The sequence below is a fragment of the Balaenoptera ricei genome, chromosome 10 (genome assembly GCF_028023285.1).
Source record: "Balaenoptera ricei isolate mBalRic1 chromosome 10, mBalRic1.hap2, whole genome shotgun sequence".
NCBI classification, from domain to species: domain Eukaryota; kingdom Metazoa; phylum Chordata; class Mammalia; order Artiodactyla; family Balaenopteridae; genus Balaenoptera; species Balaenoptera ricei.
Window position 1 is genome coordinate 91,073,050 of NC_082648.1, and position 17,794 is coordinate 91,090,843.

General features: G+C 37.5%; 1 protein-coding gene across 1 annotated transcript; it reads left to right on the forward strand.

Moving 5' to 3' along the window:
- The first annotated feature begins 317 nt into the window (after nucleotides 1-317).
- TMEM263 (transmembrane protein 263) lies at nucleotides 318-16,933 on the forward strand. The gene is made up of 3 exons (XM_059934817.1): nucleotides 318-529; nucleotides 10,597-10,666; nucleotides 14,044-16,933. The coding sequence occupies exons 2-3, from the start codon at nucleotides 10,603-10,605 to the stop codon at nucleotides 14,328-14,330; spliced, it is 351 nt and encodes a 116-aa protein (XP_059790800.1). The 5' UTR covers nucleotides 318-529; nucleotides 10,597-10,602; the 3' UTR covers nucleotides 14,331-16,933.
- The last annotated feature ends 861 nt before the right edge of the window (nucleotides 16,934-17,794 follow it).

Sequence of the window (17,794 nt, forward strand, 5' to 3'; positions counted from 1 at the left end):
CGCCTACGGGTTCTCGAGGATCCGTGCCCCTCGCCCGATCTGATTGGACGGCGGGAGAAAGGGGCGGGAGGCCCAGGAGGAGGAACGCACAGGCCGGCCCTGGATTCTCGCGGTGTCACCAGGCAGGCGAAGGGGCGGGAGTTGGCCGGCGGGGCGGGAGGGAGCCTCGCGCGTGCGCACATCGGGAGGCGACAGGCTGGGGGTGGCTGGGAGGGCTGGGCAGTTCGAGAAACGGGTGGGCGTGTGCCGGATAGGAGCGGGAGGGGCTCGGGGTGCGCGTGCGCGTCGAAGCGCGAGCCGCGGGAGGAGGCGGGAGCGGAGGAGGCGGTGGAGGGGGCGGGTCGCGTCCGGCGCCACGTCCGCAGCCAGAAGCCACCGTCGCCAACCTTGTCTTCTGGCTCCACAGCCAGAGGAGGCGTCTCCGGAGCCCGCAGCTGCCCGGGGCTGTGCCCGCCGCTCAGGCCGCCTCAGCCCTCCTAGGTGCTGCCCGCTCCTCCGCCCGGCCCCGGCGCTGGCCCCCGACCCGGCGGTGAGTAAGTCGGGCCGGGAGGGTAGGGGGCGCCGTCCCAGCTTCTTCCTGCCCTCCTCTCTGTTGCCTTTTTCCGTTAGCTCTGTTAGCTCTTCTGCGCCTCACCGTCTCCCTGCCCGGGCCTGGGTGCCCGGAGCGGGGCCTTTCTTTTGGGGGGGGGGGGTGCTGCTGCTTAGCGGGGAAGGGGGAGGGGCGGGACGATGTTGGCGGCGGGTGGAGGTTCGCTGGCCGGGTTACCCCCTTTTACGTGTCTCTGACTCCCCCGCCGTGGTTTGAGATTGGGGACCCTCCTTGGACGCTTCCGCCTGTCTTCTTAGCTCCTGGGGTATCAGGCCGGGGAAATGGGGGTGGGAGGGCGCCAGCAGCCTGCTAGAGGATAGGGATGCGGCCGAGGGGCTGCGTGCTGGGCTTCCCCGCCCCGCTAACTCCTAACTTGTTGATAAACCACTCTCTTGGGTTCAGGTACACGATCCTTGACCAGTGGACATTCCCAGTGCTCTTCCCAGGTAGCCCTACCCCCACACCTAACCTGAACTTGGAAGTGTAGCAGTGGAGAGAGGCGCTGACGGCGCCGGGGGGTGACTGGGGGACTGCTGGAGCACCCGCCAGTGCCATCACTGCCTCCCGAGTCTAAATAAAAACCGTGCCTGCTATGCACACGCAGCCTCAAGACTGGTCCCCAGGCTCCCACTTAGGATCAGGTCCCCTCTCCTAAACAGATCGCCTCTTGTACGTTAGAAGACATAGGAATTCTGGAACCCTGTGGGAGTGGGGTTTGCTGGGTGTACAACGTGGAGCGGAGGGAGGAGGTGCTGAGCTCAGCCCTAGCCAGGGCTCCTCCAGGGTCATTTTCTGCCTCTCCTGCCACGTCACTCCCTCTGCTTAAAAGAAAAAAAAAAAAGGAAACTTGCTAGTGCCCAAAGGGATCAGTGGGGGGCAGGGGGGGCTCCGGAAGGGGCCACCGGCAAAGGTTTAGAAACACCTAGAAAAGGAGGAGAGTTTATTTGATTTATTCTGCCCTTGTGAACTAATTCCAAATGAAAACACTTTATTTACTATCTGTGATTATTTGTTCTATACTGTTGTTTAACCTTTAAACCTTCCACTGGTTTGGGTGCTCTAAAGGGCTCCCCAGGAATATTGATATCACATCAACAGGTATATGTCTGCGTGTATGTGTCCATGTCTGTTTTTTTAAAGAAAGAAGGAAGGAAGTTTTAATAAACTCATGCATCCTATTTTGATTTTTTTCACTTGCATTTCTTTAGTCTTTGTTATAACATATGTACTAGAAAGCAAGCTCAGTAAAAATATGCCCTTATGTAGAGAACATCGTTAGAAAAGTATAAGTAGTTCTTGTGTGTGGTTCTCTTTTTTTTTTTTTTTTTTTAAACTCCAGGAAAATCTTTACCTTTCTTTGTTTTAGTCATTGAGTAGTTGTTGTTTTGCTACTTCCTGAAGGTATCTTACTGGTTTATATATAAACACCCTCAGAGTAGGGCCTTGACATTCTCGTTCAGGCTGAAACTTCAGTGTGTAACACAGTGTCTGACACATAGTAGGGACACAAATACTTGTTGAACTAATGAGGTATGATGTAGTGAAAATGACTGGTGTACTGGTTATTTGGTTTGATAAGTTATTGTAATTCTCCTTAATGTTTCATTTAAGGGCAACACTTAAAAATTGCCATTTTGATACTGTCAGTTGTTACTTGTCACTAGGTGTAAGTTTTACTGGCAGATTACTTTTTCTTTCCTGCCACATTCAGTGCGTTTCTTGTAGTTCACTTGCTGTTGATTTAATGGGCAGGGGCCATTTTTAAAAGCAGCCTGTTCAGGATAGTTGGTTAACTAGAGAAGCCTAAAAACAGTAAGCTGGTGTTTTAATATACGCAGTTTGTTGGTGTATGTGAGTTAAAGCTCTGTATAAATGTACTTTTTGAAGCTCCTTATAGTTATTTGGCAAAGAAGCTAAAACATAGGAGTGAGGATGTGGCAAAGTTCCTATTTATAAAATATGTAGAAAAATTTAGCTAATTCATTTATAGTCTTTTTCTTATAGGGAAATTGGCAGTTACTGTTTAATAAGAAATTTTTGAAATGGCTTTGAAGGTAAACTGTTGTGCATTGTATTTTGTAGTTAGGCTTCATATACAATGTATTAGTGCTTTTTAACTTCCCTTGGTACACAGAGGGGTGTTGCCATAGGCACATTTGAGTACTGTTTTCAGATTTTGTTTTTATTATTAATGAAAACTTTATATATAAAATGTTACAGATACCACAAACAACATTGATTCACCTGTTTTCCTTTTAAAAAAGGGGGGGTCCATTGTTTACTTATTTCTATTATTAGAATAAATTACCCTCTAGGGAATAGTGTTGTTATAAATCCTTCCTCAATATATTTACCAGCTGCCTATATCTATGATACTGTTGTACTGGACAAGAATTATTTCCCCCTGGCCTAAAATGCTTTAAGGAACTGCTGATGAATTGCAGTCTATAGCAAAGAACTCTTTCACATTTCATAATTTCTTTAAAAAAAAACATACTTATGACCAGTTTTCATTGGTACTGTAATAGTTTGTTCACATGTCAGGACCAAATGGTAAAACTGATTTATGTCCATAGAGTAAGTTAAATTATTTGTCCTGATCTCAAGGCTGTTTTCTGTCTTTATTGCCTTCCTTAAGAAACTATGTTTTTTAATAGAAATTTCTGTTCATTATGAGTTCCTATAGAGCAGACTTTTTTTTGTTTTTGAATGAAACTAAATTGATAAATGCTGGTAAAGTATATAACCACTGGATTGTAAACTCTGGCTTAGTGTAGTCCTCTGTGTGTTTAATCACACTGAAACCTTTAGTGCCTAGCAGGGTGCCTGGCACATAGCAGGGACCCAAGTATATGTTGAGTTTAGGGCAGATGGTTTGCATAGAATTTAATAATGTTGTTTAAGAGTAACATTTTTAAATGGTCTTTTTGATACTTTTACTGTCAGTTGTTATTTGTCTTTACCTGTATGCTTTAAAATTTTACTAAGCAGATTATTTACCTCTTCCAGTTTTAGGAGATTAGGGCCATATTTGTCTTCACAATTCCTAATTTAAGAGAAAAAAAAATGTAATGACGATAATGAACAGCATGGTAATATAAAAAGCATTTCTCCTAGTGATAAAGTGATAATATCCTAAAGAGGTAATATCACTAAAAGTTTGGCACATATATGTATGTAGAGGTTGGGAATGGTTTATGTGAGTAAAAAGTATAGATGGCATTACAGATAGTTAAGGATTTTAGCAAAAATACCTTTATAAGGTAACTTGGTGTCTTATGATCAAATTAGGGATTCAGAAAAATATATTCCATATACTTAGAGCTTTTGCATAATTTTTATTCCCCTAAGAGTTCTGTAGGAATTTGAATACTACATACTTGCTGTTAATACGAGTGATAAACGAGAAACTTAAACATTAAAATATATGTATACAAAACAAAAATCAATCTCTGTGGCCTCTTAGGGCTTTCAAAGCCAATTTCTTCTGGTCTAGGTAGCCGGGCTTCTGGCCTGCACAACTCCAGATTTTCTACTTTATTGATAATCCTGTTTATAACTCTTGGTAACACTAGTAAATGTAACTGTGAATGTAATTTAAGAGCGGAATAAACTCAGGGGAGGTGGGAGCGTGGTTGGGCAGGGAAGAGAGAGCTGGTGAATCTGAGAGTATACCCTAAAGAGGCTCTAGGCAAGAACAAAATTTCTTGAAAATCTAGTTATCTTAAAAAATTCCCAAGCACTTTTCATTTAACTTTTTAATTAGTGTGTATTTAAAAGCAAAACTATTTTAAATTACTGTGTAGTAAAATTCATGTCTCTCCTGTGGTTCTTGAAGCCCCTGGCATAGCACTGCCTATTCTTAAAGAAGTACATTTGAAGAGCATGAATCTAGCTTGAAGTTATCTTTTTTTTTTTTTTTAAACCAAAAATTTGGACCATATATTGGTATGCATCTTTTCTTATGATGCTTAAAGTTAATGTGGATACAGATGATATTTTTATCCCATTTATTACACAAATACTATGTGTCAGCTTACAACCAAAACATGTACTTAAAAAAAAAATGGTAAGAGTATAAATAAGATTTTCAAACTGTAAATCAGGGAAAAGAGCTGTAAGAGTGGAGGTCTTTGTGTGCTGTCAGGACCGGGTTGGGGGAGGGTGGGGGAACATAACTGTGAATAAAACTCAGTGATCTTTCCTTCAAGTCAGCATTTTGTGATTCAAGAACATTGTTTTTAAGGTGATCAACTTGATTTGAGGATAACAATAGCTACCTACAATAACTAGGTAGATGAACTGTATCATCTTTAAAAATATCCTTTATGAGTGTCACTGATTTCTAAGACTTAAAAATATGTATTATTCTTTAATTGCAAGATCAGTACATGTTTATGGTAGAAAATTAAAATGTAGATGTTAAGTATATATATTTCTCTCTATGTAGAAATACTATATATCTATTCCCTCCATATGTATAATTTCTACCCCCTAGTGGCAATCTTTGTTAACACTTTGGTGTATTTACTTTCAGTCTTTTTATGCGCACTTAAAAAAAAAATAGTATCATATGATACATGCCTTTTATATCCTCTAAATACAACATTAACATTTATCCATAGTATTTGATCTTCATAAATTATTTTAATGTTTGCATTGTATGTATCTTTAGGAAGCTTATAAATTCATGTCTTGCCTTCCATGAGGCTGTCTCATTTGACTGTTTATCTTCAGGTGTATTTTGTTTGTTTTTGCTGGCTTCTCTTTTGCTCACCTCTTAAACATGAACAGTCCATATAAGCTTATCGGTCTGCTCTCTTAACTACTCTTTTCCTTGATCATATCACTCACCCCCTGCAGCTTCAGCTATCACTTCAGACCATTCTCAGGACCGCAACTCTTACTCTGACTTCATGCTGACTTTCAGGCCCTTTTAAATACAATTGCCTGCTAAAAGTCTCCTGTAGATGGCCTGAAGGCGTCTCAAATAGCTGTTCAAGAACAAGTCCTTTCACTGAACCGATAGTCAACAATACTGTGTACACTTATTTGTTAAGTGTTCTTGCCACAATAAACATTTAAAAAAATGTCCATCTTCTCCTCTCCAGTCCTGTCTTCATCATCATTTCTGTTTAGTTTCTCATGCTAGAAATTTTACACCCTATATTCTCCTTTTATCTCTCATTAATACCCAAGTTATGTTCTACTTCATACAAAAAAGTCAAGTATTTGAGTATCCGCCACACATCAGGCATTAATTAAGGCTCTGGGAATGGAGCAGTGACAAAACCAAGCTTTGTTCCAATAGAGCTTACATTCTAAGTGGGAGTGACACAAAGTAAACATATATATCAAGTGACAATAAAAGCAATGAAGAAAATAGAGCAGTGTGTTAGGTGAAAATGATAGGGAAAGGAGGGTGCTAATCTATTATAAGGTGGTCAGGGAAGACCTCTGAGAAGGGGACATTTGCACAAAGACCTGAAGGAAGTAAGGAATCAAGTCAGGTACATATACTGGGGAAGAGCCTTTCAGGAAAAGATGAGCAAGGAAGCCCATGTTACCAAGCTGGATTGAGCAAGAGGCATAGTGGTAGGAGATGCTATCGGGGTATTAGATGCTGGGCCCTCAAAGGCAAAAGGAAGGACTCTGGATTTTATTCTGGGCAAAATAGGAAGCAGTTGGAGGGTTTTAATCAGAGTATGACATGGCTAGACTGAAGGAAGAGCACAGGCGGAAGCTTGGAGGCCAGTTAAAAGATTCTGTAGTTGTCCAAATAAGAGATTATGATGGCTTAGTTAAAAGTGGTAGCAGTAGAGCTGATGTATTCTGGATTTATTCAGGCAAGAGAATTTACCGATGATTTAAGGGGAATGTAAAACTAGAGGAAATCAAGGGTGAATCCTAGGATTTTGGTCCAAACACTTATTTAGACAGGAAGAATTGGCAGAGTTCAGACTGCTATTCCATCTCACTGGACTACTCAAGTAGCCACTTACTGGTTTTAATCTGTGTCCTTCCATCTGATCTTGCTTTAGTTAGCTTCTTAAAACACAGATCTGATGGTGTTACTCGGCTGATGGCTCCTCATTGCCTACTGGCAGAATAAAGTCAGTTCATACTATTTCGATGAATTGCATACGTCTTTTATGCTATCATTGTATAAAGCAGCTCTACTCTTTTAAAATGATGGTCTTTTTCTTTTTTAAATTACAAGATAGATATATGTGGAAAAAATTTTTTTTTTTAAAAAGGGATTCTGTATTAGGAGGAAAAGGTTAAGACTTTTGGTAGAGATTTGTGGGATATAGACAGAAAAGCAGTTTTAAAATGTATGCAGTTACTAGCACACCTGTTTTAAAACTCCAGCTAAAATATGTAAGATGTATGTGTGTATATAGTATCCCCTTATTTCTGTACATAATACTGTGACATCTATTGATTAGTTGATCAGCCAGATGACCTCTTGGTATACAGATACTGGGATCACAGTGCTGAGTAAGCTAGACAAAGTGTCTCTCCTTTTGGAATTAACAGTCCAATGGGGAAGAAAGTGACTCCAAAATAGTTATTCTTCAGGAAGGGACACACACACTTCTGGCCATTCTGCCAGGAGTTTCTGCATGTTTTGTTTTGAATTGTTAAATAGTATTCTCATCTTAGAATTAGGGCTAGAATATCTTTAATTTCTTTTTTTTTTTTTAAAGGAATTCCTTTATTTTTTTTTAATTTTATTTATTTATTTATTTATTTATTTATTTATTTATTTATTTTTGGCTGTGTTGGGTCTTCGTTTCTGTGCAAGGGCTTTCTCTAGTTGCAGCAAGGGGGGGGCCACTCTTCATCGCGGTGCACGGGCCTCTCACTATCGCGGCCTTTCTTGTTGCGGAGCACAGGCTCCAAACGTGCAGGCTCAGTAGTTGTGGCTCACGGGCCTAGTTGCTCCGCAGCATGTGGGATCTTCCCAGACCAGGGCTCGAACCCGTGTCCCCTGCATTGGCAGGCAGATTCTCAACCACTGCGCCACCAGGGAAGCCCTCATTTCTATTTCTTGAACAGCAAGGATCTGATGAAGTTATTTGTCCTCAGCCATATAGTTTATAGTCAAGTTGGGATTCAATTGCAGGCTCTCTGATCCCAGAACTTTAAACACTATGCTGTATAATTTTTCATGATCTTACCATGATGATAAATTAAAGAAATATAAATATGAATGGACATAAATTTAATTAATTAATTAATTAAATTTCTGGCTTAAGGGAGTTCTAAAATTAAGGCAAATCAATCAGGAACTCCTTCTCCCAGTAATGCATCAGCTGATACTCTTTCAGTTTTTTTTTTTGTCAGAGATTACATATCTTTACTGTTACTTTTAAAATCTTAAGTGTATATGGGACGATATGCTAAATTGACAAACCAGACCAGCATAAGATTAGGTGCTCTTGATCAGTGGTCTGAGTCAGGGTTTTCACTAGAGCAACTAAAAGATATTTATTTAAGCACAGGACATATGCTGCTGGATGCTGTGGGGTGCAGTGAAGTCCCATGTTACACAGGGTTTAGGTTTGAAAGATGTTTCAAGTTGAATTACATGAAGTTAAATTACCTTTGAAAAATCCCACTTCTCACACTGCTACCTCTGCCACCCTCATTTGCCACCAGTGTTTTTTGCCTGAATTATTGAAATATAGAAGGAAATATGAATGACTTTTCATCTGATCATCTGGTGCTGAAAGCAGTAGGAGTCATAAAGGAAAGGGGAACTTCCCTGACCCTTCTTTGACCACTTAAAATTAGTTCTGATAAACATTGCAATACGTGTGAACCTTGAAAACATTAACTCTCCCAATTGGTCTTTCTGTCTCTGTTCTTGCTTTCTGATTGCTTGTTCTCCCCACACAGCCAGAATGATCTTTAAAAAGTGTAAATCAGAACACATTACCCCTCTGGTCAGTGCCTTTCACTGGCTCCCCATCTCAGAGTTAAAAAGCTAATTGCCACGATGGTCTATATGGGCCTATGTCATCCAGACCTCACTCTGACCTCTTCTTCTACTGCCTTTTGCTGCAGCCCCTGCCACATTTTTCTGGCTGTTCCTTCTTGTCTGTAGTAAGCTCCTACCTCAGGACCTTTGCATTTACTGTTTTTTCTGCCTTGAGGGCTCTTGACCCAAGAGCCCTCAAGGCAGAAAGGATATCTTGTATCCTTACCTCCTTTGGGATGTCACCACAATGAGGCCTTCACAGACTCTCCCATTTAAAATATCACATCCTCTTCCCCTTCAGGCCTTTTTCTCCATAGCATTTAACACCATTTGATATACAGTATATTCTTTGAATATTTATTTATTGTCTTCCCCACTAGCCAATATGGAATGTTCATGATGGCAGAGATTTTTTTGGTCTGTATTGATCACAGCTATATCCCATGCACCTAAAACATGACCCTTAGTAGGTACTCAATAATTTTTTAATCAGCGTATTAAAGTACATTGGTAGTTTTCACAATATTATTTTTTTCCCGAGCTTTATTGAAATATAATTGACATACAACATTGTGTAAATTTAAGGTGTATAATGTAATGGTTTGATACACATATATATTGCAGAATGTTTACCAGATTAAGGTTAGTTAACACATCCTTCAACTCATATAATTACTTTTGTTGTTATAGTTAGAACATTTTAAGATCTACTCGTAGCAACTTTCAAGTATACAATGCAGTAGTTTTAACTATAGTCATCATGCTGTGCATTAGGTCCTCAGAACTTATTCCTCTTGTAACAGGAAGCTTGTACCCTTTGACCAACATCTTATTTCCCCTACCCCACACCCCCCGCCCCGTGCAACCACCTTTCTATGAGTTTGGCCTTTTTAGATTCCATATATATAAGTGACATAATATAGTATTTGTCTTTCTATGTCTGACTTATTTCACTTAGCATAATGTCCTCAAGGTTCATCCATGTTGTTTTGCAGATGGCAGGATTTTACAATATCCTTTAAAATCTGTTGTATTATATATGTACAGATAGAATAATTTAGGCTTCATGGTTTTATGACTAAGAAATACTTAGTTGACTACTGGGATCACAACCCTAGTTTTCTGGCCAAGCAAGAAAGCTTTTAGACCAATCTTGACTTGTTTTAATCTTTACTTAGTCAATGGAATATAAAATCAAATATTTTAAGATACTAAGGAGATTGGGAAAAGAAAGTTTGTGTTCTTCATCCCAACATAGCTTATTTTATTTCTTAGTTTCCATTATTACTTGTACTTAGATGTAGTCTATAGTATATATATATATATATATATATGTTTTTATAGTAGATTTTGAATTCTTTTGCTACTTCTGTTCATACGAGTTCCAAAAGTAACAATAAAAAAGTAATCAAAATCCTTCTCTTAGTGATTCAGATTGGTGCTGTCATCTTTATAGGAGAAGAATGTCATGTTTTTGAGGAAATTTTCAGATAGAACATGTTTTTTAGTTCATAGTATAGGTTTTTCTTTGAGTCTGTTGTGAAATAAATTCTGTAGGAGGAGGCACTTAAAATTTTTGTCTGCTAACCCCCACCTTCCAACTTTCTTTCAGTTGGTAATTTTCAATTTAAGTTGAAGCAGCAGTAACAACATAGGAAAGCTTGTACCATGCCTGCCAATCTTTGCTTGATTTGAGATAAGATTTATGTTGTCCACTAGTATAATTGAAAGTATTTCTCAAACACCACAAAGTAGGAGACAGACAAGGTGAAGTAGTCTTGTTATGGTTGTTTTAAAAATGTTGTTTATCAGGAGTTTGCTGGTGGTCTAGTAATTAGGATCCTGCGCTTTCACTACTGTGGCCCAGGTTCAATCCCTGGTTGTGTGGCTCAGCCAAAATAAAAAAAAAAATAAGTAGAATGTTGTTTATCTGAATAAAGTTGATTAAGTCTTGATCAAGCATATAAAAAGAGGTAGTCTCAGATGTTGAAATTAAAATGAAATGTGTGTGTTTTTTTAGGAGATCATGAATCAGACAGATAAAAATCAACAAGAAATCCCATCATACCTTAGTGATGAACCACCAGAAGGTAAGTATGCATCTGTAATACTAAGAATGAAAAAAATCCTAGTGAATTAATCTTCTGATTGTTTTCATTAACTTTAAAGTTAACATAACCTGTTTTCCTTGTCAGTAAATGTGTTCCAAAAATACTTAAACATTTTTAGCTTTTAATAAGAAAGCATAGATTATTGGTAAATGGGGACACAATTTAACTTTTATATAAGGTCTATCAATATTTTTCTGCTACTCTTTTATTCTTTTAAGACCATTTCACGAGTATCCTTTCATTTGTAAAGAGTTGGGTGAGGTGCAGAGGAAGGATGGACTAGGTTATGTCATGCATACAAAAACTCACTTCAAGAGGCACTTGAGATTTGTTGTTAAACTCCTATTATTCATTACATTATAATGGGTAACTCTTCCTTTTTTAATACATGGTTTTAGAGTCTGCTTTATTTTTTAGTGTGAAAATTGTGACATCAGGAATCTTTTTTTAAACTCTTGGGTTTATTTATTTATTTATTTATTTTTGGCTGTGTTGGGTCTTCGTTTCTGTGTGAGGCTTTCTCTAGTTGAGGCAAGTGGGAGCCACTCTTCATCGCGGTGCAAGGGCCTCTCATTATCGCGGCCTCTCTTGTTGCGGAGCACAGGCTCCAGACGCACAGGCTCAGTAATTGTGGCTCACGGGCCTAGTTGCTCCGTGGCATGTGGGATCTTTCCAGACCAGGGCTCGAACCCATGTCCCCTGCATTGGCAGGCAGATTCTCAACCACTGCACCACCAGGGAAGCCCAGGAATCATTTTATTCTTACCTTTACTTCAAAAATCTTTGGAAACACTAAATGCACACATGCATGTCCTCACTATGTACAGAAACAGACTAGCTGTTTTCTTTATTTTCTCTCTTTATTTTTTAGGACTAGAAGTCTAGAGTTTTGAAAAGAAAAGTTAGGGCTCAATGAGAAAGTTAGGAAGGACTTATGAGAAAGAAGTCAGGAAAGAGATAAAGGCTGTCCAGGAGCATGATTGTTAAGGAAGAGAACAGCCTCAGGGATGCCTTTATATTGGCAACCTGTTAAAAGTAGTCTGCAAAGTGGATAATTTATATGGTGGTAATTAAGAGTACACTGTAATTAAAAAAAAAGAGTACACTGTAATTATGAGATCAACAGCATTAGTATTTATATGATTTCACTGAGAAAAATTGTCTTCATTAAATGCATGTACACCAAATTTGGCATAGCAGGATAATACTAATGAGGTATTCAGCATGAGGTAGTTATCTGTTTTATCCTCAAATTAAGATTTTCCTCCCTTTTCCAAGTGTTACTAACCTTGATTACAAAAGAATGACCACTTACGTAATCCTTTCCATCATAATTTTATAATTAATATATTCAAATGCTTATCTATGTCTTAAGTCTTTTATTTCAGCTATTTTAAAATTTTATATTAACTATGCTTTTTTTTTTTTTTTTTTTTGGGTAACTATGCTTATTACTCAGTTTCAATTAAACAGTTGGTTTTATAAATTTAGCCATTGCTATATTTTCATCAGTGAGCTATTTTGGCTAATCAATGAGACTTTCTTCCTTGTGAAAGGATGTAAAATCTCCAAACAGTGAAAAGAAAATCTTACTCAAGGTAAATTTGTGTCTGTGTATTTAAAGAAACTCAATTTTCAGATTTTTTTTCTCTTTCAAATATTGTTGGTTTTCCAATGTTATCTTCTCTGATAACCACATTCTGCTAGGTTATAGTAGCTTTGGGTGTCTTAGTTGAACTTATGTACCCAAGAATTTACCTTTCTTGTGTGAGATTATACCTTTTTAGTGGTTATAGCCTGAACTGTATAGTTACCAAGTATTTTTTCATGAAATTAAAAAAAGTAAAAACACTACTGCTCATGTGTTGTCGCTGCCTGAGTCATTAGATTATGAAGGAGAAAAGGTCTGTGTGTGTTTGAGGCTGGCAGAAGCAAGTTTTATGAAATCTTCCTGCTAGTCATTTTATGCTGGAGTTTGGGGTTACATGCCAGTTTGAGTGCCTCTATGAAACAAACAAAGAAACCAAAGAGAAAAGACTCGTGACACTAAATCTGAATTTCTCATATTGATGTTACCTTTTCTGGGAGTATATGAAGAGTTTTTACAAACTAGATACTTAAATCACATACTCTCTTTTATAAAAATTACTGAGGCAGTGGAAGTATTAACCATAGCTCTGGTCTCTCCATGTTACAAAAAAGATTATATGTAGGTAACAAGATTTTAAGTGATGAATAATTTTCCTATTTTTACATATAATATTAGCTCTTTAAATACATTATTAAGGAGCACATAGAATAGATACCCAAACATATTTAAGTTAGTGGTTCTCAAATTATTTGGTCTCAGGATGCTTTCTACTTTAAAAAAAATTGAGGATTCCAAAGAGCTTATGTCTTTGTTGGTATTTGCCGTATTAACAATAAAAACAGAAATTAAGTATTTTATTATGAAAAGAACTCAGTAGGCCCATTACATATTAACATAATTAACATATTTTTTGAAAAATATGCAACTATTTTCCAAAACAAAAAAAAAATTGTGAGCAGGGTGATTTGTTTGTGGCCACACTGTGCGGCTTGTGGGATCTTAGTTCCCTGATCAGGGATCAAATCCAGACCTTTGGCAGTGAAAGTGCGGAGTCCTAACCACTGGACCACTGGAGAATTCCCGACATTGTTTTAAAATTTTTGCAAATCTCTTTAATATTTGGATTAATAGAAGAGAGCTAGATTCTTACAGTTTAGTCTTCTGTGTTTAGTCTGTTGTGTTACTGCCCATCATTTAGCTTCTGGAAAATTCTGTTTTAGACTGGTGACAGAATGAAAGTGAAAGACAAATGACATGTTAATATTATTATGAAAGCAGTTTTTACCCCGAAATGGTCCTGGGGATACTCAAGGGTTCCAGACCATACCTTGAGAACCAGTGCTTTAAATGAAGGTTGTTTCAGTAATGACTGATTGAATTCTATCAAGGAAATAAGGGCTAAATATATTTATATTTTTATTTTTTCATGCTCCTTTTAGGATATAAAATAAAGATTTTTTTATTAACAGCAATAAAACTGTAAATCAAGGAGACATTTAAAATAGTCTTCTATTTTATGAAAGTTGTCTAGTCTCTAAAGCATTTCTTCTCATAGATACTAAGACTTAGCATTGGACCAAGATGTTTTAAAAACATGTACAACTATACCCTTGAGGGAAGAGCTCTTGATGTCTTGATCAGATATGTATTTATGTGGTTGACCTTTTCAATACAATCTGCTGATTGTTAGGAAGGTTACTCAGTGATTTGTACTGTTCTTACAAAGACTTACATTTGACTGTCTTATGATATTTTCTCTTATTAGGTTCAATGAAAGATCACCCACAGCAGCAACCAGGCATGCTGTCCCGTGTGACTGGGGGTATCTTCAGTGTTACAAAGGGAGCCGTTGGTGCCACCATTGGTGGTGTGGCTTGGATTGGTGGAAAGAGTCTGGAGGTGACCAAAACAGCTGTTACAACTGTGCCTTCCATGGGAATAGGGCTGGTGAAAGGGGGCGTGTCTGCTGTGGCTGGAGGTGTTACTGCTGTTGGCTCTGCTGTTGTAAACAAAGTGCCCTTAACAGGAAAGAAGAAAGACAAATCTGACTAAAATACGGAGATACACTTGCTCTCCACAGCATTATGATGCCAGTGGCATTGAATTGCTAAATTACGGACTACAACCAAGTCACCTGTTTTGGACGTTTATCTTCTAACTGCTGTGTTGAAAGTATTGATGACTGACTGGCTTTTGTCTAAAAAGAAGAGACCAATACTAGCACAGTGTATGAAGGTTTCTCATACTTAAATTCCAGCTTTTTATCTGGTAAAATGTTACACTTATTCAGTTGTAACTGAAGATAAGGTATATTTGAATATTTACTACATAAGTCTTTCAGTTTAACTAAAAATGTGAAAGTTGAATTTAGTGGATGATCTTTACAGTTCCATATGTATAATGTGCCAGGTAACTCATGTGCCCCTTAAGAAGGGAACCTTGACCTACATAAACGTACCTTTGATGTGCCTAATAGTTTCAGATGTCTTAGTTTTTTTAATAACTATAGTTGATTAGACGAAGAGGCATTCTTTTCTTATTCAAGATGGTAAAAGTAGCAGGAACTAGAGAAGTTTAAAAGAAAAGGTTCACGGTTTTATGAATATTAACCATCTTTTGTTAGATATGCATTATATTAATTTAATCATTGATGCCTTACAAAAGAAAACATCTTTTCTAATACCCTGAATATGTGCAGTTCTTAGGATTATTATTATACATGGATTCTTTCAAAAGTTGTTTGTGAAATTAGTTTTCCCTCAAGAATCTCAGGATTAGTGGCATAAAGGCATTTCTTGCTCTCAGCAGATAGGATAGTGTTTGATAACTGTCAGTAGTTATAACCAAATTGTACACTTCAACCTGGGTTCATGCTCCATCATTAATAAACCTCACAGTGCCTAAGGAACATTTCTTTGCTGGTCAGAAGCTATGTTAATAAAAGAGTTTCATATTAAGGAGGAAAACATAAATCATTTTAAGTTCTGAAGAATTACCTAAAGCATCCAAGAGATAAAAAATTCTTCACACCTATTTTGTCTCCAGGATGGCTTAAATTACTAGCAGTACCCCTTTCAGAAAACACAGTGAAAGCAGCCACAGATGTGTGGGGGCTGACTCTTAAATTGAACGGAATGGGCTCCATAGATTAGCTTTGAATGTAAAATATATGTAAGTGCTTTCTGTGTTTGACAGGCTTTTAAAATGTCATCTTACACTCCTTTAAAGCAGCTGTAAACTTTGTACCATTTTCCAAGTCAACTTCAGGCGGGAAATTGAATTTCTTGGTTGCGGATGGTAAGTGTGTTGTGTCTCATTAACGTCTCATCATGTCTCATTCATTCTAAAAGAATATGACTTAGCTGGAATTCATCTTTTTGTTTTTCGTTTCATGTTCAGTTTCATAAAAATTTTAAAAGTGGCATTTCTCTTAACTAAGGGTTTAATCCCAGCCTGAAAAATCTTAATTTTCCTTCACTTAAGTTTGGAAATTTGCCACCATTCTGTAGACTTTTTTTTTTTTTTAATGAGCAAGAGGAAGAAAGGAGGTGATGCTCTGGAGTAAGTCAAAATAGCATTCCTGAGAACTTAGATCACGCCAACACCCAAAGCTTAAGTGTGTGTTTGCAACCCACTAAGAGTTGTACATTAATAATGTGGATCAACAAATGGGTAAGAACAAAACTTAGCTTTTAAAAGCTTTCATAAATACCAGCAGGGATTGAAGTAAATCCACAAAGGTTCTTGAACCTTTCTACCATATACAAAACTGGAAAGTCATTAGGGAGTTAAATTAATCAAAAATTAAATTGTTGTTTATTTCATCCAGTATGATTAAAGGTATATCTGTTGGTATATCTGGTCAAATGTCATAATTAGCAAAGGGGATTTAAAAAACAAAACCCAAAATTAATGGATGAACACTAAATAATGATCTAAGTAATGGTATTGAAGAATTTGTTTCCTGCTATTTGAAAGAAATTATTGCTTCATTGCTAGTTTATATTTCTAAATTATCTTCTTATCTTCATCGGCTCTGCTGTGCTTTGTACCTGAATTTCTGAATATAGACTTTAGTTTACTGTATGCTTGAATATTTATTTTCAACTTTGCTTGTCTTTAAAATTGCTTGAGGAAAAATGGTTGTAATTAATTTCTGCTACAGAAAAGCCACCTGGTACATTTTATCTCATCAAGTTTATTTTAAATTTTAAATTATAACTTTGTTCAGGAGAGGCTTTGCAATGATAGCAGAGAACTTGTACAAATGAAGTTAGTTGTAGACGTTCTTGTTGAAATGAACTTGCCATTTGATGATATGTAAAGCTATACACTTGAGTCTTCTTCAGTTTATTTCGTAGACTAGCAATTTGACCTGTTAAACAGTACTAGTTCACTTCAAGAAGCTAAGGTTGTTGTTGTATACACCTGGAGGCATCTCTTATTCAGCTTATCTTTTGAGTGGGTATTCGGCACAATGAGGATAAACTTGTGTGACCCACTTGAATGACCGATCTAATAATGTTGACGTTATTAATCCTGTACTTAGTGAAATGTCAGATGAAAATAACTGATGATTGAATAAATTTTTTTGTATTAAAGGAATGGGAAAAGAAGACATGAATCTTTAATAAAGCACTATGATCTGCAAAAGATGAACTGTTTCATAAAGATCTAAGGAAATGAAATTTTAAAACAGGGTAGTCTTAAAATTTTAGTTATATAGCAATTCAGAAAGTACTGTAGCCAGTTTTAAAATTTTTTGATACTAATGCACAAACATGACAGAACATCTCCAAATATGAATTTTGATGCCAACACAACAATGAAATACAAATATATTTTAAACAACTCTAATAAGATTAAAAATACAGATTTCTGGGTTTGACTGCAACTTGCTGATCTCTGCAGGGTGGGATCCAAGACTGCACTTTAACAACCTCTGCAGGTGATTCTTTTGCAGTCCAAAATTTGGGAACTGACGGAGGAATTATAAAGTAGGGAGCACACTTCCCTCTGTCCTAGGCAGCTGTGGAACCAACTTAGACCTCTTACTGGCCAGAAGTGACTCAAAGGGATGGGAACCAGTTGGAGGAAGAAGGAAGAAAATTGATATTTACTGGGCATCTACTTACCTACCAGGCACTGTCCATAAATTCTCTGATTTAATTAGTATGAGGACCTTATGAGGAAAAGTATCTTTATTCCCTTTTTACAAATATGGAGCAAGCACAGTTCCAGTGTTTGTAGTTGAATTTCCCATAACACTTTTGAATTCGTGTAAGTCAGAACCTCTCCATCTTATGTCCAGAAGCAAAGGGGACTACTCAATAGCTAGTCCTTCATTCTGCTGCTGGCATTAGTGCTGCCTGTATGCTTGATTTACCAGGCTGTCTGATTTGAGCTCACTGGATGTCTTCTGGGTGATCATATTTACTTTGACAGCTAATTACATGTTGCCACAGAAATGAATTTATACATAAACTGTTTAAAGGAAATCATGTATTTTGTTATAG